The sequence below is a fragment of the Oreochromis aureus genome, linkage group 14 (assembly GCF_013358895.1).
Source record: "Oreochromis aureus strain Israel breed Guangdong linkage group 14, ZZ_aureus, whole genome shotgun sequence".
Lineage (NCBI taxonomy): Eukaryota > Metazoa > Chordata > Actinopteri > Cichliformes > Cichlidae > Oreochromis > Oreochromis aureus.
In genome coordinates this window covers 12,003,998-12,028,790 of record NC_052955.1, presented here as the reverse complement: position 1 = coordinate 12,028,790, position 24,793 = coordinate 12,003,998, and the positions used below count along the sequence as shown (strand labels likewise).

General features: G+C 38.5%; 2 protein-coding genes across 3 annotated transcripts; both read right to left on the bottom strand.

The window, feature by feature from the left end:
- Positions 1-1,656: 1,656 nt before the first annotated feature.
- Positions 1,657-21,655, bottom strand: LOC116318426 (dehydrogenase/reductase SDR family member 11-like). Of its 2 annotated transcripts, none has more exons than XM_039622909.1 (7): positions 21,304-21,638; positions 20,450-20,659; positions 19,953-20,047; positions 19,586-19,715; positions 19,374-19,466; positions 19,210-19,275; positions 1,657-2,273 (listed from the first exon to the last, which is right to left on the bottom strand). In XM_039622909.1, exons 1-7 carry the CDS (start codon positions 21,433-21,435, stop codon positions 2,244-2,246), a joined length of 756 nt encoding a protein of 251 aa, XP_039478843.1. In that variant the 5' UTR covers positions 21,436-21,638; the 3' UTR covers positions 1,657-2,243. The 2 variants fall into 2 exon arrangements, with proteins under 2 accessions (XP_039478843.1, XP_039478844.1); XM_039622910.1 differs by lacking the exon at positions 1,657-2,273 and adding an exon at positions 18,479-19,095 and having other exon boundaries at positions 21,304-21,655.
- LOC116321239 (dehydrogenase/reductase SDR family member 11-like) lies at positions 11,789-15,987 on the bottom strand. Its single transcript, XM_039622911.1, has 7 exons — positions 15,625-15,987; positions 14,993-15,202; positions 14,581-14,675; positions 12,577-12,706; positions 12,342-12,434; positions 12,191-12,256; positions 11,789-12,067 (listed from the first exon to the last, which is right to left on the bottom strand). The coding sequence occupies exons 1-7, from the start codon at positions 15,754-15,756 to the stop codon at positions 12,038-12,040; spliced, it is 756 nt and encodes a 251-aa protein (XP_039478845.1). The 5' UTR covers positions 15,757-15,987; the 3' UTR covers positions 11,789-12,037.
- Positions 21,656-24,793: the final 3,138 nt, after the last annotated feature.

Genomic DNA, 24,793 nt, shown 5'->3' with positions numbered 1-24,793 from the left:
GGACCAGCTCTACTGCTAGAGCTGCCCCAATCCCGACCGAGGATCCGGTCACCAGAGCCACTCTGCCCTGCCAGCGCTCCATCACAGCTTGGACACCTGCTACACACTGTCAAAAAAACCCAACTTAATAACGCTTGGTGCCGCCTTCCAGCCAATGAATGGAAAGCTATATAAAACAAAAACTCTTATGTCAAACTCACATATCATATTTCTGTAAGCACGCCCTGCACAGTATCTCCTGCTTAAATCAGCACATTATAAGATTGAGATGAGGCACTGAAAGAACCCTGAAATAATATCTATGCAACAGCAAAGATGGTGGTAGACGCGTAAGTTTTATTTTGGAGCATAGTCAACCTTTTCTTTTCCTTTAATCAGATTTCATTGGTGATTCTATACATGCAGCTCCCATGACCAATAAAATGAAAGATAATTTGGATACTGCTTCAAAATAATTGTCCAAATAAGTAGCCAGAAGTGTAACTCAAGGTCTAGTGCCTGAACACTTCATAGGCTGCCAACAGCTCTTCATCTTTGGTCTGTTTGTGTCAGCATAACTGTCCCATCACCTAGTACATAAAAAGGGAAAGGTAATAAACAATAGGTGTGTTAGTCATTTCATCTGGTATTGCTTCCTGCAGCTGAGTTTGTAACTACACCGCTCTGTGATAAGATCTGGTAAGTTAATCTCATTTGGTGTTAATTAACAACAGGTGCACTAGAGCAGCAATGACAAAACAACCCGTGAATTATGGGGTTTCTGTTCATGGAAACCCTTCTGACTGTTTTTTCACTAGTTTTACATTTAGCAAATTTCTGTGTCACTACTGGTAGCAGGAGGCTATACCTGGAAATACAGAGGTTGTATAGGTAGTCCAACTCCTCCAGCATGGTACAGCAATAGGCACCATTGCCAGAAAGATTGCTGTGCTCACAGCACAGTTTCAAGAGCATAGAGAAGACTCCAAAGGTTAGGTAGTTACTCTAGAAGAACTGGACTATGCTACAGGTCCTTAAAACATCAGCAGGACAAGTATCTGCTACTTTTTGCAAGGAGGACCATAAAAAACATTGCCAGAGTCCCACCAAATGACCTACAGTTCCTGGAAGAATTAATACCATTAAATGGCCCCACATTCAAAAGACATTATATTTCTGTGCATGTGATGCCATCAGGTTGCACCTCAGGCTGTCCAGGAGCTCGGTGATGCAATGGTCCAGATCTGGGAGTTCCCCCAGGATACCTCCCAGTTACCCAGTTGATCCATGATTTCCACCCTGTTTAATAGTTTTTGTTATATTTGCCAATTAGCATGAGCAGTGTCTGAGAGAAATGACACAGTTTTTCTGATATGTATTCAACCAAAGACAGGATGGAATTTCCTTGGCTATCTAGTTAGTTATAGTAATTTCTTCTGGTGTTTTTATCAAAATCTTAGAGATTTATGTCTCTGCAGATATTTGAAAAAAATGTACTATACTTACTTTAATTACAGTATATTTGAGCAATTTTATTGATTTAAAAAATAAAGTTCGGATATTTTGTCTAAACCTTAAATATATTCTTTGTTTTTATTTATATACATATTTGTGTACTGGATATTCTCCACAGCACATATATATCCTTTAGCACAACAAGAAAACTGCAACGAAACAAATTTTCCAGAAAGTTTTATTAATTAGTCAAAATTTTCATGAGTACATAAAGTCAGTAAAATTTGCCAGGGCATTAGGGTCACATCCTGCAACTTTTCACTGAGATGGAAAAAACACAGAGATGGTAAACTTTTCACTGGCTGTTTTAAGAAGGAGGCTACAAATTAAAAATGCAACAGTTTCTTCTCAGGGATGAGAAAATACACTCTGTGTATGTCTAACTGACATCCTCATCGAAGGTTCTAACCAGATGAAATGAACACCTGCTTAACAGTAAAAACACTCTTAGAGCCTAAATACTGTCCAGCAACTGAGGTCTGTTACAATAAGAAGGAAGCTGTCATTCATCAAAGTGTTTTTATGGGCATTCCTTGCTGGCCAGTAGGACGCTTGTAAAAAGGTACCACGGGGGCCTTTGATAAGAAGATAGTTAGACAGTAGAGAGCTAACAGCTGGAGGAGTTTCCTTCATTTTATCCTTCTGTGAATTGATTACAATCTGACAGTGTTGAGAAGTAAGGAGAGCCAGTCACACTACTTTGATGTAAAGATTGGGATGGGTCTCACGGCCAAGTTGCATGACACCTGCTACACACTTTCAAGCAAAATCTCCCCAATCTGAAAGAAAAGATAGGTGAATGTTATCTTATGACTAAACTGCTCATATTTAAAATGCAAAAGAGAAAAACTCAAAAGGTCACAAAAAAGATGAAAATGAGAGAAATCTCAAACCTGAACATGAGGAGGGGCACTGAGCACGTATGTGACAACACTGATGAGGTCTTTTGCTTCCAGAGACTATCAAAGAAGTTAAAAGTGCTTAATGAAATTTTAATAGCAATCATTTAATAATCATATCAACAATACTGTAGCGATTGTAGGAAATAAAGGAATAATGATTTTACCTTATGTTCAGTGTATACAGCAGCTGCTTTTTCAGAATCATCTCTGTAGAGGCGGTATGCAAATTCTGTCTTCACAAAGCCAGGAGAAATGCTCTGCAAAATGACATTATTAATGAGGATTCTTCAAGAAGTACTGTGTGTGCAACTTATAACAGCTGACATTAGTGTTAAAGGTACTTTGCAGCTGGTTACAGTGTCTTTCAAAGGCTTACTGTGGCCCGGATATGAGTGTTTTCTGCACGCAGCTCCTGCCTCAGGCCCTCAGTCAGCGCAGTTACAGCATACTTGGTGGCGGTGTAGAAATGTCCGTCAGGATTAGGAAACACTTGATGACCGCACACACTGCAACAGAAGGATATTTACAAGCTGCTAATCAAATCAGCATTTACCAACATATTCTGATCTGATCTCAGGCCTTGGTGTTACAACAACTATGGCAACAGTTACTATATAGTTTAACATCCATCTGTTTTCTTATGCTGATCTAATTCAGGGTCCTGGAGCCTCAGGTACACCCTGGACAGATCTCAAGTCTGTCACAGGACACAGAGACACAGACACAGTTCAACTAAACTAACCCAACTAACTGCATGTCTTTGGACTATGTGGAAAGGTGAGAACTCCTGCAGACACAGGGAGAAGATGCAAACTACACAGAGAAAGACACTGGCCATATGCTGGATTTGTGAGATAAGTTGTGAGATAACGGTGTTAACCACTGCATCACTATGTTGTTGTGCTGTAATTTAAAAATTTTTATATAATGTATAACCAGGAAGGTATTTGTGTTTCGAGATTTTAAAAAAAGCAAAATGTTTCTCGGTTCTGGCAGTTAGATTTGGTTTCATTTTTCTTGATGATTTTCATAGTAAACTCAAAATCTTTTAGTTCTGTTAGCAATATGAAGATGTCCCTTTTGATTTTAATATAGTGTTATTGACACAGCAGTCTGGCATTTATGTTTATTGGACCTACCAGTAATAAAAAACACTCATTGGTTATACTGAGGTTCTTAAATGGGGAGATACAATGTGTGCTGTGAAAAAAGTCCATTGTGCAGAGTTGTCAAAAGAATGACTGAATCATAAGATATTTGTGTTATGATTAAATCAATAAACTTCACAAGCATACCCATCACTGTCCATCAGTAAAATAAAACTGCACCTGTTTATGTTTATGATGTGTCCATCGTCCACATTTCTCTCTTTCATTGACTGATAAGCTTCACGTGCGCAGATACACAGTGCAAGAACATTCACCTGTAAGAAACCAAGCAGTGAAAAAAACGGTAAAAAAATATTTGGAATCAATGCATTAAAATTATACTTTTCCTTGTTGCTATTTGCACTCAAGATGAACAAATTCTTTTAATTCAATTCAATTTTATTTATACAGCACCAAATCACAACAACAGTTGCCTCAAGGCGGTTTATATTGTAAGGTAGACCCTACAATAATACATACAGAGAAAAAATTATATGACCCCCTATGAGCAAGCTCTGTCGTGACAGTGGGAAGGAAAAACTCCCTTCTAACAGGAAGAAACCTCCGGCAGATCCAGGCTCAGGGACTGCGACCGGTTGGGGTGAGAGAAGGAAAACAGGATAAAAGACATGCTGTGGAAGAGAGCAGCTTACACCTGATGCAGAATAGCTAAGGGAGGATTCAGAGTCACCTGATCCAGCCCTAACTATACACTTTAGCAAAAAGGAGTTTTAAGCCTAATCTTAAAAGTAGAGATATTGTCTGTTTCCCATATTCCACAGAAGACGGGCTTGAAAACTGAAGGCTCCCATTCACCTTTTAAATACTCTAGGGACCACAAGTAAGTCTGCGGTCTGAGAGCGAAGCACTCTAATGGGGTAATACAATACTATGGCATCATTAAGATAAGATGGGGCATGATTATTTAAGACCTTGTATGTGAGCAGCAGGATTTTGAATTCAATTCAGGATTTAACAGGAAGCCAATGAAGGGAAGCCAGTATAGGAGAAATATGCTCTTTCTAGTCCCTGTCAGTACTCTTGCTGCAGCATTTTGGATCAGCTGAAGGCTTTTCAGGGAGTTTTAGGACATCCTGATAATAATGAATTACAGTAGTCCAGCCTAAAAGTAATAAATGCATGAACTAGTTTTTCAGCATCACTCTGAGACAGGATATTTCTAATTTTAGAGATGGTGCGCAAATGGAAAAAAGCAGTGCTACATATTTGTTTAAAATGTACATTCAGGGAAATATCCTAGTTAAAAATGACTCCACGGTTCCCCACAGTGTTACTGGAGGCCAAGGTAATGCCATCCAGAGTAAGTATCTGGTTAGATACCATATTTCTAGGAATTTTAGGGCCGAATACAATAACCTCAGTTTTTTGTGAATTTAGAAACAGAAAATTAGAGGTCATCCAGGTCTTTATGCCTTTAAGACATTTCTGCAGTTTTAACTAATTGATGTGTGTTGTCTAGCTTCATGGATAGATAAAATTGGGTGTCATCTGCATAGCAGTGAAAATTCATCCTATGCCTTCTGATGATACTGCCTAAGGGAAGCATGTAAACGGAACTGGTCCTGGCACAGAAACTACAGAACAATTGGAGGCTGTTAGATAGATATGATACAAACCACTTCAGTGCAGTACCTGTAATACCTACAGCATGTTCTAATCGCTCTAATAGAATATTATGGTCAACATTATTGAACACTGAGGTCTAGCAGGATAAGCACAGAGATGAGACCACTGTCAGAGGCCATAAGAAGATCATTTGTAACATTCACTAAGAGTGAGTTAGGAAATGGCTGCAATCACAGCATTGTAAAATTGGTTCAGCGATGGTCTTTGATCAGCGGTTGTTGATCTTTGATCATGACAGTTTGGATACTAATAATCCAGGAACTGACCTCACAGCCCATTTTTTCCATTCAGTGGGCTGGTTTCAGTCACTGTGCAAAGGTACTGTTTATGAGGTTGGGGAAACCTGCAGTCAACTGAAACGGAAGATGTCACTTGGATGAGTGACGAAACGTTTCTCCCACTGAGATGCTACGTCCCGATGAACAGAATAAATTTTTTGGGACTTATCTAAAGGTGTTTCTGTATTTTGATGAGCTCTGAAACCTGACTGAAACTCTTCAAATAAGCCATTTGTCTGCAGATGATCTATTAGCTGTTTGACAATTTTTTAAACGAAAGGTTAGAGATTGGCCTATAAATATCTAAAACCGCTGGGTCAAGAGATGGATTTGTTATGGTCCTGGGTCGGTGGCCCAGTGTTTTTGGTTTTTGTACTTTTACTTTTGATTTCATCATGGAATGTGACTGTTTGTGTTTTGGTTTCTGTCCTAGTATTTCTAGCTTCCTTGTTTTGTGGTACTTCCTGAGTTTTGATTTTTAGGTTTTGTTATTTGGCTTCCCAGTGTTAATTCTGTGCTCCCTCTGTTCTTTGTCTTCCCTGCCTGTGTATCGTGTAGTCAGGTCTCTGTGTAAAGCCAGCGTCTCTGAGTCTGTGTCTTTGCATGTGTTTTGAGTTTCCTGTTTTATTGTGAAAGTCTGTGTCTTATGCCAGTGTGTTCAGTTTGCATTGCCCCTGTCTCGTCTTGTCAGTCAGAATCAGCTCTGCCTCCCTCCTGTGTGTAGTTTCCTCGTTCCCATCTGTGTATTTATAGTGTGTGTTCTCTCGTGTTCGCCGCTAGTCCGTCTGTGTTTCTTCCCTGCATTTTCTCCAAGAGTCGTCCGTTCAGCTTAGTTTTGTTAGTCATTCCCAGTTTAGGTCACCTTTAGGTTTTGTTTTGCTTGCCGTGTTTCTGTTTGTGCCACCAGTGTGTAAATAAAGCTCGCTCACGTCCAAGCCAGTGCCAGCGTCTGGGTCCTCTCTCACACTCACCACACGTCTGCCACCGCAGCCGTTTAACTACTGCCAGCTTGAAGGCCTGCGGTACATAGGCAACAGTCTTTTAGCAGTCTTGTAAGAATGGGGTCTAAAAGACACGTTGATGGTTTGGAGGAAGTAATTACTTACGTTAACTCAGAAAGGTCAATTGGAAAAAAAGATTAATAAATACAAATGGTACTGAAAGTAGGTGTAGATAATGTTAGATCTGTGAGATGATTATGAGTAATTTTTTCTCTAATGGTTAGAATTTGATTTGTGAATAAATTCATTAAGTCATTCCTAGTTGATGTTAAAGGGATAGTTTGCTCCAGAGTGCTCTGACTTTTTGTCAGTTTTTTCACCTTTTGAGGGAAGCCAATTGAATCTAATAAAATATTAAATACCACGGTGATTGACACTGTCATTTTTAACATCTACATGGATATCACCCATAATAATTATTTTATTTGAACAGAGCACTAAATCACAGAAACTCTGTGTAAGGCCCAGGTGGATGATAGATGATAACAAATGAGACTGGTTTTTGAGTTTTCCAGCTGGGGTGGACAAGGCTAAGCATCACGCTTTCAAATGAGTTAAAAGTCTGTCTTGGTCTTTGGTTGATTAATAAGCTGGTGTGGAAAATTGCAGGCACACCTCCCCCCAGCCTGTGCCTCGAGGACTCTGATGGTAAAGGAGACTCTGGAGTGTTGATTCATTTAAACTAACATAATCATCCTGCTGTAACCAGGTTTCTGTAAGGCAGAGCAAATCGATTTGTTGATCAATTATTAATTCATGTACTAACAGAGACTTGGAAGAGAGAGACCTAACGTTTATGTTTTACTCTTTGGTGCTGATGAGGATACTGTATTGTTCTTTCTTTGTGATTTTTTTTTTTTAATGTTTAGGTCGATTTTTGTTGATTTTATTATTTTGCTAAATTTGCATTTACCCTTAGCCAACATGTCTTAAAACAGAATTGGCAATTGCCAGAGTCTGATCTCCTGCGAGTGTGTCGTTGAGTGGGGAAAAGCAGTTGGCCACATGAACAGGTTGGTATTGTACCGGGGGCTATGATTCCTGCTCCCCGTCATCCAGCCATCCTGTTTCCCCAGCTACTCGACAGTCTGCTGGGGGACACCTAATGGGGCCTGCGCTACCTTCGGCTGCATTGACTACAGGAGGCTGGCTAGCTAGAGAGTTTTCAAGGGTGCAAAACCGAGTCTCCAATTCAGTATCATTAAAATTTAAAAAAACAAAAAACAAAACAAAACAAAAAAAACTAAGCTAAGCTAGTGAATCCCTAAAGACACAGTGAGTGAATACTGTGACTATAAATTAGCGAGTAAATACAGTTTTTATTACAACAGATATGCTACACAAAAACACCACTGTGTGTTGGAACACGAAGTGATAATCTACCGCAGAGAGAGCGAACATCAAGTGACAGCCTTAAGCCAGTTTTGCATAATATTTTATCTCTCTCATCTATTGTGATTGTGTTTATTTTAATGAGATGGGGATTTTCATAGTTTGAAATTTTAACACAGTAATTATCCAACTTTTTGTATAAATAAAAGACATCTATCTCATTCTAAAAAATACTGATGACTCAATTTATCATTTCATTAGAATACAGTATTCTGCTAGGAAAACATTCCTGTGAATGCTTTCATATGTACTACACAACAACATACTACTGCATACCAACCAGGACAATTTTCTTTCTAAAATAACTCTGAGTTCTTACATCCCACATGTTTTTCCAGGCACTGGTTTTGCCATTTAGCAGCACCTCTGGATGAGCTAAGCCAGCGTTATTGATGCACACGTCCACACCTTTGTGCTGCTCTTTGATCGCGGCGAACATGGCCAGAATCTCCTCCTCTTTGGTCAAGTCGCACTTGAAAGGGACCAAAACACCAGGGTGGCCGGCGCTCTGACACTCTGCTGCCAGTTTCTGAAACCAAGAAGGAAAAGATGATACCTTTATAATCACCATCGTACTCAGATTCTTGTGGTAAAAATACTCTGGTAAAAGTTGAATTATCGAATAAACTTCTTTACTAAGATAAAAGAGAAAAATTCCAGGCTCTGAAATGAATTCAAAGCAAAAAAGTAAGAAGATGAAGACATTTTAATTTTGCAAAGGAAACTCAACCTTGTACAATTTTAACATAATAGCAAAATTAGACATGGGAATGAAAACTTAATTTAAACCTAAACTCTACTGAACGCCTGAAATGTGAATGATAGTGAAAACACAAGCATAGACAAACAAAAGAACTTTAAAACATAGCTCTATTTGCTGCAGCCTACATTGTAGATGGATGAGTCTGCCTCTACATCTAAACAGAATATACATTTATTAATGTAATAATATTAATACAATACATCATTTTATAATGATTATTAATTATTATTAATATAATATTAGTAACAAATCTGAGCTTCTTCTCGTAGGCACTAAACAAACACTATCCAGAACTAATAGCTTTTCTATTACAATCAATAACTGGCCGGTCTCCGTTTCCCCATGTGTGAAAAGTCTGGGTGTCATCCTTGACAGTACTCTATCGTTTAACTCACACATCAATAACATCACTCGGTCTGCATATTTCCAACTCCACAACACTAATCGTCTCCGTCCTTTTCTCTCCCCACATGCCACTGCCATTCTTGTTCATAGCCTGGTCACTTCCCGGATCGATTACTGCAACTCTCTTCTTTTTGGTCTTAGTGAAAAATCTATTCATAAGCTTCAAGGTGTCCAGAACTCTGCTGCCCGTATTATCACCAGGACCGCTTCTATTCACCGCATCACCTCTGTTCTGCTGCACCTTCATTGGCTTCCAGTTAAATACCGCATCAATTTCAAGATACTTTTGTATACATTCAAGGCTATCCATCATCTCTCGCCTTCATACCTCTCTGACCTGGATCACCATTCCTTCTCCGTGTCTCAGATCCTCCTCCTCTCTTTCCCTTTCCGTCCCTTGCCCCCGGCTAGCCACCATGGGGCGCAGGGCTTTCTGCTGCTCTGCTCCTTGACTTTGGAACTCCCTTCCTCCTGAGATAAGAAACATCACTTCCCTCAATCTTTTTAAGTCCAGACTCAAAACTCACCTGTTCACAAAAGCCTATTCCACATAAACTTTTCCACCATGCTACTTAAATTTATTTTATTTATTTGCTCTGCGTTTTATCCTTATTATTTTGTAAATTGTTATGTTTGTTGTTGTTATTGCTTGTGTACAGTGTCCTTGAGTGTTTTGAAATGCGCTTTCTTACATAAAATGTATTATTATTGTTATTATTATTAGTATTATTATTAATACTTAATATACTTAATTATTATTAAGTATAGTCAGGGGCTAAAATGGGATTTGCAGATGTGAGAACCCTAAGATCATTGTAGTGGTTATAGGAGTGTGAGGAAATGAATCAGGAGTCACAATAGGCTCTATTAAGAGCTCCAGCAGATTTTTTTGTCTACAGGCTGTGATCAGCTGACCTGTGCTGGCTGTTGACCCGAGGTTTACTGCTCTTTGTGGATTTACACAACTCATCAGTATGTAAGATATCATGTCTGACTTCCGTCTCCTACACTGCCAACATACTGTTTATACATTTTTTTTTATTATACTGCATAGTAAACAACTTGGATCTGGTATTGTGCAGCTCATTTTAACCCATGCATATAGACCAATATATACAGCATAAAAATTATTGTAAAACGAAAAGTTTGTCTGCTCGACAGCCATTATCTCATGTCCGCAGTTATGTAACAGAGTTACATGTAACAGAGTTACATAACTGCATATCGGCATAACATTAAAAAGTCCTTTGCATTAGAGTTTTACATTAAGTCTTTCTCTTCCGAAATGACTTCAGAACAAACCTGTATTTTTCCCACGTCCCTGGCGCAGCCCACCACTTTCATTCCGAGCCGGACCAGCTCCACGGCTACAGCCGCCCCAATGCCGACCGAGGCTCCGGTCACCAGAGCCACTCTACCCCGCCAGCGCTCCATCACAGACAACCGTAACCAGCTCACGCACCAAAAGTATGAAGAAAGGGACGTGCCAAGGTAGGTATCCCCCACAAAATTACGGATCCAGTTGACTCCGCCTCCATTCCAACCAACAAACAATAAACTGGCTGCCGTCCCAGTTTCTTGGTCTCACGTCAGCATGACACAAAAGAAAAAACTCCATTATTATTATTATTATTATTATTGGCAGTATTTTAAATAGGATTTCTTTTTGAGGAACACTCAGAAAGAAAAGACATGCTGGGTTTGTTTGTAGACCGACACACATGCTTTGTCTTCTCTGATTGCCTCTGGAAGAATTAGATGTTGTCAGTGCCATCACAATATGTGCTCAGCGCCTCTCTGCATGTTCAGATTTGTGATTTTCTCTTGTTTCTGCTTTTTACTGTGACTTATTGAACATTTTTTTATTGCATTTTAAACACAAGCATTTTACTCATAATAACCTAACACCGGTATAAACATGGCAAAACTGATGTATGGAATTTAAACCATGGCTGATTGTTAATGAAGAGCACAAAATGTCCCAAGAAAACATACGTCTGAAGATCATCATCATTCTGCATTTCACAGCTCTGCTTTTACTTCCATTACAATTTTAACCACTAGAGGTCGTAGTACAGTCGTGGCCAGAATCTGCTGCTCTTTGGTCAAGTCACACTTGAAAGGGACCAAAACACCAGGGTGGCACTTTGACAGTCTGCTGCCGGTTTTTTAAACCAAACTTATGTTTTCTTGGTAGTCAAAGTTTTGTATTGACATGATAGCTCCTTTAAAAGCTTTACTCTCTCAGATACCTGCATTTATTTATTACACCAAAAATTAACACTAGCAAACAGTTCTGCTACCATACAAAGGAACCACAAGGGAGTTTTTAGTACAGCAACATATACCTCCTTGCCATGAATTTTACCTAGTGACTGCCAACAACTTCCAGCAACCATTCACCAACTGGTTGGAGAACATAGATTAATGAACAAAGGCCACTTACCAGTCTCTAGGCCTTTATGACTTGTGTGGTATAAATGGTTCACCAGTTTTAATTAGGCATAGGGACTGATGACTGACTGATTTATAGATGGATTAGAAAAAAAGGCCAGATAATCTTCCTCAAAAAGAGGAAAAAACCCAAGAGAAAACACAAAAAGGAACCAAAAGAAGAAAACACAAAAGTAAAGAAAAGAAAGATCTAAACTTGGGGAACTTCATAGCCAATAAGAACAGTTTATTGTTAATTCTGTTGTGTTCAGTTTAGTTCAATGTGCATCTGAACCGAACAAAAACATTCTCGAGTCTTTCTTCATTCGCATTTGAAAAATTTATTTTGTCATTTTCTCACAGTCATTTTGACAGTTCTGTTTGATGAAAAAATCAACTTTGACTTGGCTTTTTATCATTTGAAGGTCACGTAGGAGTATGCCCGGTAATGGTTGGTGGTTTTTATTCTTTTCTTCTTAGCAGAGGATAAGGTTAGAGAGCAGTGTTGAGCAGTCAGTAGAGTCACACCACTTTGTTGTGAAGGCTGGATTGGGTGCCTGCACTGTGACACCAGCTACACAGCTTCAAAGATAATGTCGCCAACCTGAAAGGACAGTTATAGGGAGATTATCTTATGGTGAGAAACCTGGTGGATTTAGAATATTAACGAGCTAAATTCAATAAGTGAAAATTTTAAAAAAGTTGAAAATAAGAGAAAACCACAAACCTGAACATGAGGCGGGGCACTGAGGACGTATGTGACAGCACTGGCAATGTCTTTTGGTTTCAAAGGCTGTCAGAGAAGTGAAAAATGTTTAATAACTTTTATCAGAGTAATCATATCAACAATCTGTAAACTGTGGGATTAATAATTATACCCTAAGTGCACTGTACAAAGCAGCTACTTTTTCAGGTTCATCGCTGTGGAGCCGTGATGCAAATTCTGTGTCCACTAAACCAGGAGAGATGCTCTGTAAAAACACACCCCAAAAACAAAAGAAAAAGAAGTGTGTTTGTGTGGGAACTTCAGAAAGTATTGTAAATGTGTCTCATAGCAGCTAATATTGGTTTTAAAGGCACTTTGGAGCTTATCAGTGATCTTTAAAACCTTACCGTGGCTCTGATATGAGTTTTTTCTGCACGCAACTCCTGCCTCAGGCCCTCAGTCAGCGCGGTTACAGCGAACTTGGTCGCCATGTAGAAATGTAAATAAGGAAAGGGATAGACATGATGTCCACCCACACTACAACAGAAGAAAGTTTAAGTAGGACAGCATTCACAGTACCAACATATTCTGATCTGATCTCAGACGTTAGTACAAGAAATCCTAATGTATTGCAATTTATCCTTTTAAAGACATACTTAACTAAATGATGCAAGAAGCACTAAGGCTGCAGAGAATACTTTATACTTTATAAACAATTAGTTTCTTAAAAGTACAGTCACTATTTTTTTTGGTTATTTAAACAAAAAAGAATATTGTGCTCATGTGTCACATGTTCCAACAAACTGAATTCTCAGTAAACTTATAGCTAATGTATTAAAAACACATAGGAGCAGGTTTGCAGCTTGGGTAAGCCCCCACCATATTTGAATAGAGTGGCTGGTAAGGATATCTCCCTTCCAAATAATCTCGTTTTATGTATGTTGCTAAAGACATACATAGCACTCCAAAGCTAGAGGAGAAGTCCTATATGCATTCATTTAAGGTGGAGCGACATTTATATTCATGCCTGTACCTTTGAACTCAATGTATTAAGGATCACACCTGTGTTTTATCCTTGGAGGAGGAGTCCTTTTTACCAAAGAAATGAAAAGAGCCAGCACCACTGGCATCTTAATAAAATGTCACCCTCTTCCTCCTCACATCAAATCTCATCTACTGAACTGAAGTCTGAGATTGAATATACAAAAATGTGCATAAACATGCCAATTTATTCCCGTGTCGGGAATAGATGCAAATCATTTCACTCTCACTATTGAAAACACAGTTTTCCCTTCACCTCAGTTTAAGAGTCTTGGCGTCATCTCACTATCCTATAAATCTCACATTAATGATCTCACCTGTTCTGCCTATTTCCATCTACGCAACACTGACCGATTACGTCCTTCTCTTTCCACCCAGTCTGTGTCCATTCTTGATCATAGTATCGTTACCTCCTGAATTGACTATTGTAATTCTCTCTTGCATGGTCTCCCCAAAATCCCTCCACAAGCTTCAACTGGTTCAAAAATCCTTGCCCGCATACCAGTACATCATCCCTATCCTTCAGCAATGTCACTGGCTCACTGTGAAATTCCGAATAGTATACAAGCTTCTTCTGATCACCTTCAAGACCCTTCATAACCTTGTTCCTCCTTACCTTTCTGACCTGTCAAGCACTACCTCTTCTGCCTGCTCACTTCGATCTTCTTCTTCTATCCAGCTTGCTGTGCCTTCTTTCCCCCTCAGCACCATGGGAAGCAGAGCTTTCAGTTGCTCTGCTCCCAGGCTGTGGAACTCTCTACCCCCAGATAAAAGAAACATTGGTTCTCTCCCTAGTTTAAATCTCAACTCAAAACCTATCTGTTCAAGTCTGCATATTCGCTGTGAACTTATTGTTTATTTTATCTTGTTCTTTTGATTTTTCTTGGTTTTGTCATTGTTCTACTATGTGGTTTATTCTATTGTTAAGTGTCCTTGGGTATCTTGAAAGGCACTTTTTTATAAAATTTATTATTATTACTTATTCCCGATATTGTTGCAATTGCTTATTGTCAGCAGGCATGTGAACCTCCAACATCCTTTCTCTGGACAGCACACAGTTGACTCTACTAGTGAAAAACTTTACACATTGTAACTTCAAGTCTTGAGCTAAAAAAACTAGCATTTTGATTACCAGTGAAAGCAATATGAAAACACCACTGTAGGTTTTAGGAAAACCATTGGCCATGTGTTCTTTTTCTCTTAACTACATGTCGACTGTGAAAAGTGTCTAATGCATAGTGTTACCAACAGAAGCTCATAATCTCAATCTGAATCTGAGCATAATTATATTCAAAGATATTTGAAAGACGTTTAAATCATCAGACTTCACAAGCATGGCCGTCGTTGATCATCAGAAAATAAAACTGCACCTGTTTATGTTTATGATGTGCCCATCATCCACATTTCTCTCTTTCATTGACTGATAAGCTTCACGTGCACAGATGCTCAGTGCGAGAACGTTCACCTGCAAGAAACCGTGCAGAAAAATAAACAGTAAAAATTATTATTATTATTATGATTATTTTAATGGGCTAAATTGTTTTTGATGTTTTGCTGCCATAACAGAGTAATTCCCCAACTTTTAGAGCTACATAAAAGTGATCATTTTAGTTCATTCAATATTCTGCAAAGAAAACATTCCAGTGAATGTTTTTCCACATACCGCACACCATATATATTATATTAAATATTACTGAAATATATATATTATTGAAATATATATAAATATTATTGAAGTTTAAATCAAGATAATTATGTTTTCTAAAATATCTGAGCTCTTACATCCATCATGTTCTTCCATCCGCTGCTTTTGCCATTTAGCAGCGGCTCTGGCTGTCCCAGACCAGCATTATTGATGCACACATCCACGCCTTTGTGCTGCTTTTTAATCGCTGCAAACATGGCCAGAATCTCCTCCTCTTTGGTCAAGTCGCACTTGAAAGGCACCAAAACACCAGGATGGCCGGCGCTCTGACACTCTGCTGCCAGTTTCTGAAAACAAAAGGAAATGACAGATGATAAGCTTTAAGATTACAATGGTAAGAATTAAGATTAAAATCTGCATTTTTATTAATTTCTTATTTTCTAGTGAAAACTGTAGAGACAAGAAAAAAAAAGTAAAACTGAAATTCAGATGTTTGTCATCAGTTCAGTTGTGTCCAGCCTTCTTTTTGTGCAATGGAGTAAATTGAAATTGAAAGCGTTGTGCCACATCTATCAATGATGAACTTTTACACACAGTCTGTAAAACAGGTTTAATTACAGTTAAAGAAAACGACTTACGTAAGCCTGACACAGCTGGAAGATTTTGTATAAAATATACTTGCATTCCAGCGAGTTTTCATTCCAGCCTGACACAATTAAAAATGATTTGCATATCAAAAATTACATGAGTCTTTCACTTCAGAACAAACCTGTATTTTTCCGACATCCCTGGCGCAGCCCACCACTTTCATACCGAGTCGGACCAGCTCTACGGCTAGAGCCGCCCCAATCCCGACCGAGGCTCCGGTCACCAGAGCCACTCTGCCTCGCCAGCGCTCCATCACAGCTTGGACACCTGCTACACACAAGAAAGGACCACAAGTATGAAGAGAGGGACGCTGGGTCTCCAGGATAGTCACCCTTCAGCTCCAGCTGTGCTTTAAAGTGAGCCATCTCTCTCTCTATATATATCTTACAGAAAGAGGTTACAAGTCTTGGTGCAGCCTTCACGCCAATGAATGGAAAGCAGTGATTGACTAAACACTTGTTACTGGTTACACTCCCAAGCTATACCAAACAAAAGCTCTTATGTCAAGCTTCCATATCATATTTGTTTTAGCACTCCCTGCACAGTTCTTTGCACCATGCACTGCCACAATAAAATCTACAGAGTAAGTTAGACCTGTTGCTTCACTTTAATGTGCAATAAATGGATAATAATGTGTTTGTGACCATCATCGGTGTTTCCTCTCTAACACCATAGACTGAGAAAGTGTCACTAAAAGAATCCTGAATCAAAATCTATGCTGCAACAAAGAATGTGGTAGAAGTTTAAGTTTAAGGGGAAAGAGCTTTGAGTATTGTTTAGTTTCTTATTCAAGTTTCTAAGCTTTGTTTTGTTTTTATGTAAACAAAAATAAATAACTACATCAAACAAGACTTGCATTGTAAAGTTGAACACATAAATGCTGCTTTAACATAACACCATAGTTTTAAACTGGAATAAATCTGGTCATTTATAAACCAATTGTGAACAATGAACTTTTGCACAGAGTCTTATTTACAGTAATAGATGATGAATTGCAAATAATTTTAAGTTTATTCATCTCTTTACAGCAAGATAAACTAATTGCCCGCCCAGTCTCTCTCTCATGTCAGCATGACACAGCAGAATCATGATTGCATTAGTAGTAGTACAAGTAGTAGCAATATTTAATCCATTTTTTAAATATATTGTCTTTGAGAACGAGATCTCTTTTTGAATACACAAAGACATGTAGAGTTTAAGAGTAGACTGGTAAACAGACACACATAATTCAAACACACATTATTTATGCTCTTAAATTCAGAAAAACTTCATGTTACTTTTTAATATGTTTGTGACAAATCAGTCTCTGTTTAATTTGGTCATCCATGCATATCTATTGCTTAAATCAGCACAAAATGAGAGAGAGATGAGGTACTAAAGGATCTCTGAATTGATATCTATTCAACAGCAAAGATGGTGGTAGAAGTTTATTTTTTATTTTGGAGCATAGTCAACCATTTTTTCCTCTTCAATCAGATTTCACTGGTGATTCTATACATGCAGCTCCCATGACCAGTACAATTAAAGTTAATTTAGATACTGCTTCAAAATAATTGCCCAAATAAGTAACCAGAAGTATTGCAAGAATGGATGCCAAGTTGTGAAAGTCACTTCTTCAAGACCTTTGGCGTCATACATAACTGTAGCAGTTATTTGCTCTACCTGTGGGTTCATCTCACTATACAAAACAGCCCACCGACAGAATTTGCCACGCACACTACATAAACTTGATACTGTGTTCTCCATAAAGACTGCTAAGTAGGTAAATTTTCCAAAATAACTCAAGGTCTAGTGCCTGAACACTTGACAGGCTGACAACAGCTCTTCATCTTTGGTCTGTTTGTGTCAGCATAACTGCCCCTTCACCTAGTACATAAAGGGGGAAAGGTTAATAACTAATAAACAATAGGTGTGTTAGTCATTTCATCTGGTATTGCTTCCTGCAGCTGAGTTTGTAACTACACCGCTCTGTGATAAGATCTGGTAAGTTAATCTCATTTGGTGTTAATTAACAACAGGTGCACTAGAGCGGCAATGATGAAACAACCTGTGAATTATGGGGTTTCTGTTCAGGGAAACCTTTCTGACTGTTTTTTCACTAGTTTTACATTTGTTGAGGTTCTGTGTCACTACTGGTAGCAGGAGGTTATACCTGGACCATACAGAGGTTGTATAGGTAGTCCAACTCCTCCAGGATGGTACATCCAAATGCACCATTACCAGAAAAGTTGCTTTGCTCACAGCACAGTTTCAAGAGCATGAAGGAAATTCCAAAGGTTAGGCAGTTACTCTAGGAGACATGGACAACGCCGTAGGTCCTTAAAACATCAGCAGGACAAGTATCTGCTCCTTTGTGCAAGGAGGAACATAAAGAGCATTACCAAAGTCCCACCAAATGACCTACAGTTCTTAGAGGAATTGATACCACTGAATGAGCCCACATTCACCTGAGATAAAACCAAAAGAACACCTCTGGGACATTATATTTCTGTGCATGTGATGCCATCCGGTTGCACCTCAGGCTGTCCAGGAGCTCAGTAATGCAATGGTCCAGATCTGGGAGTTCCCCCAGGATACCTCCCAGTTACCCAGTTGATCCATGATTTCCCCCCCCCTTAACAGTTCAACCAAAGACAGAGGATGGAATTTCCTTGGCTATCTAGTTAGTTATAGTAATTTCTTCTGGGTGCTTTTATCAAAATCTTAGAGATTTATGTCTCTGTAGATATAAAAAAAGGTATTATACTTACGTTAATTACAATATATTTAAGTAATTTTATTGAGATTTTTGTAATTTTTTCAAACATTTTGCTTTTACCTTAAATATATTCTTTCTTTTTATTCTTATATATATTTTTGTGTACTGGATATTCTCCACAGGACATTTTTATTTAAATGTCCTATTACAAACAGCACATTAAATATCCTTTACCACAAAAAGAACACTGCAATGAAAGAAATTTCCCTGAAAATCCTTTTATTTTATTCCTTAGTGAAAATTATCAGTAAAATGTTGTAGAGTGTTTTCATGAGTACATAAAGTCAGTAAAATTTACATTAAGGTACATTAAGGTGACATGCTGCAACTTCTCACTGAGATGGAAAAAAACGTCTCACAGTCTGTTTTAAGGAGGCTACAAATTAAAGATGCAACAGTTTCTCCTCAGGGACGAGAAAATACACTCTGTGTATGTCTAACTGACATCCTCATCGAAGGTTCTAACCAGATGAAATAAACACCTGCTTAACAGTAAAAACACTCTTAAAGCTTAAATACTGTCCAGCAACTGAGATCTGTTACAATAAGAAGGAAGATGTCATTCATCAAAGTGTTTTTATTGGCATTCCTTGCTGGCCAGTAGGACGCTTGTAAAAAGGTACCACGGGGGCCTTTGATAAGAAGACAGTTAGACAGTAGAGAGCTAACAGCTGGACGAGTTTCCTCCATTTTATTCTTCTGTGAATTGATTACAATCTGACAGTGTTGAGAAGTAAGGAGAGCCAGTCACACTACTGATGTAAAGATTGGGATGGGTCTCACGGCCAAGTTGCATGACACCTGCTACAGACCTTCAAGCAAAATCTCCCCAATCTGAAAGAAAAGATAGAGAAATGTTATCTTATGACTAAACTGCTGATATTTAAAATGCAAAAGACAAAAACTCAAAAGGTCACAAAAAGATGAAAAAAGGAGAATATCTCAAACCTGAACATGAGGAGGGGCACTGAGCACGTATGTGACGGCACTGACGAGGTCTTTTGCTTCCAGCGACTATCAAAGAATTGAAAAGTGCTTAATGAAATTTTAGCTGAGTAATCATATCAACAATATTGTAGGAATTGTAGGAAATAAAGGGATAATAATTTTACCTTATATTTAGTGTATACAGCAGCTGCTTTATCTGAATCATCTCTGTAGAGGCGTGATGCAAATTCTGTCTCCACTACACCAGGAGAAATGCTCTGCAAAATGACATTATTAATGAGGATCCTTCAAGAAGTACTGTGTGTGCAACTTATAACAGCTGACATTAGTGTTAAAGGTACTTTGCAACTGGTTACAGTGTCTTTCAAAGGCTTACTGTGGCCCGGATATGAGTGTTTTCTGCACGCAGCTCCTGCCTCAGGCCCTCAGTCAGCGCAGTTACAGCATACTTGGTGCAGGTGTAGAAATGTACATCAGCATTAGGAAACACTTGATGGCCGCACTGGCTGTAACAGACGGAGATTTACAAGCTGCTAATCAAATCAGCATTTACTATCCATCTGTTTTCTTCTGCTTATCTAATTCAGGGTTCTGGAGCCTCGGGTACACCCTGGTCCCAAGTCTGTCACAGGACTAACACAGAGACACAGACACAGTTCAACTAAAAGGTATTTGTGTTATGATTAAATCAATAAACTCCACAAGCATACCCATCACTGTCCTTAAGTAAAATAAAACTGCACCTGTTTATGTTTATGATGTGTCCGTCATCCACATTTCGCTCTTTCATTGATTGATAAGCTTCACGTGCGCAGATGCTCAGTGCAAGAACGTTCACCTGCAAGAAACCAAGGCAGCGACATAAATGGTTAAAAATATATGGAATTGACGCATCAAAATTATACTTTTACTTGTTGCTTCTTGCGCTTAAGAAAAATAAATTGTTTTAGCCACTTTTGCATAATATTTTATTTCACTCATATAATGTGTTTTGTGATTTTGTTTTTATTTTAATGAGATGGGTTTTTTTTCATATTTTGGCATTTTTAATACACTAATTATCCAACTTTTTGTATAAATAAAGGACAACTATCTCATTCTAAAAATTAATGATGACTCAATTCATCATTTCATTAGAATACAGCATTCTGCTTTGAAACCATTCCTGTCAATGTTTTCATATATTACTGCATACCAACCAGGACAGTTTTGTTTTTCTAAAATAACTCTGAGTGCTTACATCCAACATGTTTTTCCAGGCACTTGTTTTGCCGTTTAGCAGCAACTCTGGGTGAGCCAAGCCAGCGTTGTTGATGCACACGTCCACGCCTTTGTGCTGCTCTTTGATCGCTGCAAACATGGCCAGAATCTCCTCCTCTTTGGTCAAGTCGCACTTGAAAGGCACCAAAATACCAGGGTGGCCGGCGCTCTGACACTCTGCTGCCAGTTTCTGAAACCAAACAGGATATATGTATATATATAATTATCAAAGCAGTGTGAGGAGATTAATCATAATAAGCTCTATTGAGAGCTCCAGCAGATTTCTTTGTGTACAGGCTGTGATCAGCTGACCTGTGCTGTGGCTGTTGACCCAAAGTTTACTGCTCTTTGTGGATTTACACAACTCCATTCATCAAGATGCAAGCTATCATGCCTGACTTCCGTCTCCTTTACTTTTGTATAGTACACAGCTTAAATCTGGTATAAAGCAGCTCATTTTAACCCATGCATATAGACCAATATATACAGCATAAATTGTTTTTCTTTATTTGTTTCTTTGTTTTTTACTTGTCTCAACTCTTCATCTTTGAAGCGTATATCAATAGGATTCCCCTATGCAATTTGTGCATAGATGGAAATAATAACTCCCCTCAAATGTCTTTATCGTAAACGAATGCACCTGTTTTGAGAATTAAAGTATTTATATTTATTCACAGTAAAACAAAGGGTCTGGCTGCTCAACAGCCCCAGTATGACGTTCGCCTGACAGAGCTACATAACTGCATATCGGCATAACATTAAAAATTCCTTTGCATTAGAGTTTTACATTAAATCATTCTCTGTTGAAATCCAGTTTGTTATTTCAGAACAAACCTGGATTTTTCCGATGTCCCTGGCGCAGCCCACCACTTTCATGCCGAGCCGGACCAGCTCCACGGCTATAGCCGCCCCGATCCCGACCGAGGCTCCGGTCACCAGAGCCACCCTGCCCCGCCAGCGCTCCATCACCGACACCGGTAACCTGCTACACGCACAAAAGCACCAAAAGTATGAAGAGAGCGATGAGGAGTCTCAGTGACAGTCAGCTCCAACTGTCTTGTGCCTGTTAGCCATCCATCTATAGATATATATATTGGAACGTCTTAAGTCTCGGTGCAGACTTCACGAGACGCCAATGAATGGAACGCATTGACTGATTTACCATTTCATTTCAGCTGAATCACTGGCTACAAAGCAAATTCTTTATCAAACAAAAGTTCTTATCTCAAACTAACATATCATAGTTGTGTCAGCACGCTCTCCTTCTATGCACCATACACTGTGACTGCCACAAAAGACTGAAGTGAGTGAATTTGCAGAAATGGAAAACTTGTGAAGGTCATAAGCATTTCACATTTCACAGCTCAACAACAAAGGAGGAAAGAATGCATTATTTGGTATTACTTTATACCAGAATTGTGACTCCAATAAATCCAAACATCTGAGGAAGTTGAATTTTTGACCATGAAGTTTTTTTTTGTTGTTGTTTGTTGTAATGTGTTATAATGGAAGATGAATTGCAACTGACCGGTTTTATTAATGTATTTACAGTAAGATAAAATGGCTGCCCGCCCAGTTTCTTGGTCTCATGTCAGCATGACACAGCAGAAGAAAACCTCATTATCATCATTATTATTATTTGTGGCAGTAGTATTAGTAGCAGCAGTTGGTTTATTTTAAATAGGATTTCTCTTTGAGGAACACTTGTGGAGAAAAGACATGTCGAGTTTGTCTGTAGACTGGTAGACCGACACACATCATACAAAGACGGCTAAGCTCTTTCTCTTCTCTGATGCCTCTCTGCATGTTCAGATTTGTGATTTTCTCTTATTTCATGTTTTTTACTGTCACTTATTGAGCTTTCCTTTTAATTGCATTTTAAACAAGCAGTTTACTCTTAATAAGATAACACTGATATAAACATGGCAGTACTGATGTATGGAAATTAAACCATGGCTGGTTGTTAATGAAGAGCACAAATGTCCCGAGAAAACATACGTCTGAAGATCATCATCATTTTGCATTTCACAGCTCTGCTTTTCCTTCCATTACAATGTTAACCACTAGAGGTCGTAGTACAGTCGTGGACAGAATTCCCTGCTCTTTGGTCAAGTCACACTTGAAAGGAACCAAAACACCAGGGTGGCACTTTGACAGTCTGCTGCCAGTTTTTGAAACCAAACCAGCTCTGCTTTAACTTCCATTATAATGTTAACCACTAGAGGTCGTAGTACAGTTGTGTAAAAAAGACAAAGGAAAAATATAAAAACAAAAATATCTAACCAGCTACACAATGTAAATTTACTTTTCACACACCTACTACAGTTTGCAATTTAAAACTACAACTCCAAAACGTAACAGTAGCTCTTGTTAATAGTTTGCACAAACAAACTATGAAAATGTTTTCTGATGGAGGATATTCCATATATCCGTTATCTGACGAATACCAGACTTGAGATATCACTGTCTGCTGTATAACACACAAATCAAGACAGTACTTTTTAGGTTTGACTGAAAGGTTTCTTTAACATACCAGTAGGCTCTTCTTAGTGATGTAAAAATGCATACTGTGTGTGTCTAACCAACATCCTTATCTAAAGTTTTAACCAGTTAACATTGATTTAACAGTAAAAAAACCAAAAACAAAAAAAACTTTTACTGGTTTAAAACTATCCAACAAGTAAGATTTAATATAATAAGAAGGAAGTTGTCATTAATTAAAGTGTTTTCCTGGGTATTCCTGTGGTTGGTCAATAGCACTTCTGAGCAGATAGCAGGTGAGGCTTTGAGAAGAAGAGTTAACAGCTGGATGAGTTTCTTTCTTTTCAGTCTTCTGTGAATTGACTACAATCTGGCAGAGTTGTGTAGTGAGGCAAATCAATCACACCACTTTAATGTAAAGCTATTATGGGTTCCTGCACTGTAGCTGCCAGGGTAACAAACTCTGCTTCACCTGCTACACACCTTCAAACAGAATGTCTCCAAGCTGAAAGAAAAATTAGATGAATTCATTATGAGTAAACATAATAGACATAAAATTAGTCACAATAAAAAAGGTTAACAGTAAGAGAAAATGACAAACCTGAACATGAAGAGGGCCACTGAGCACGTATATAACAGCACTGGCAATATCTATTGCTTTCATAGGCTGTCTGAGAAGTGAAAAAGTATTTGTATAAAATACAAATACTTTGTATGTGAATAATCATCTTAACAGTACCTGACATGTAGGAATAATACTTTTACCTTATGCTGCTTTATCAGGATATTCCCTGGTAGAGCTGTGTTCAAATTCTTTCTCTACAAAGCCAGAGAAATGCTCTTCACAAAAGAGATAATAATGAAGGAAATTCATAAAGTGCTGTATATGGGTCTTGTAACGGCTGATATTGGGGTTAAATGCTGGTTAGAGTGTCTTTTAAAGCCTACTGTGGCTCGGATATGACTGTTTTCTGCATGCAGCTCCTGCCCCAGGCCCTCAGAGCAGTTACAGCATACTTGGTGGCATTGTAGAAATGGATATCAGCAGCAGGAAAGACTTTATGACCACTTAAGCTGCCACAGAAGAAGATCAGAACTCATATTCTGATCAGATCTCAGAACTTAATACAAAAGCCTAATTGACTGAAATTGATTATTTAATATTGCAGTCATATAGTATCTGGCTGAATGTTTCAAGAAAATCTGTATCAGGTATAAAGTCTCAAAAATTTGTATATAATTTATCATCAATTATTTATTTAAGTCTTAAACATAAAGGATGGAAAATGCATATTTGGTGCACTGTAATGTCAATTCTCCACAGCCTGTAAAGCCACAAAAAACCAACAGGTGCATGGACACCTACAAGGACCCTCATGCTGTCTGATGAAATTCATGAGATTGTGACTGCAGCAGACCCTAGCGGACTCACGGATGCAAGAAAGTATAATCCCTGCTTAACCTGATTCAGCCTTCCAGCTAAGAGGCATGGCCTCAGTCTTTGAAACGTCTTTGTGCAATGTTTGCAAAGGTTATCTTCAGAATCGCTATCTAAATCGTGATAAAGATTCTATAAAAAGATATTTACTTGATGATTATATCTACAGGCTTCACAACCATGTCTGCTACTGTCCATTAGTAAATAAAACTGCACCTGTTTATGTTTATGATGTGCCCATCGTCCACATTTCTCACTTTCATTGACTGATATGCTTCACGTGCACAGATGCACAGTGCAAGAATGCTCACCTGCAAGAGACTGAGTAGAAAAAAGAAAAAAACTGTCTGTAATCAACACCCTCTACATTGGCACATGTACTTGTAGCTTCATGTGTCCATGGGA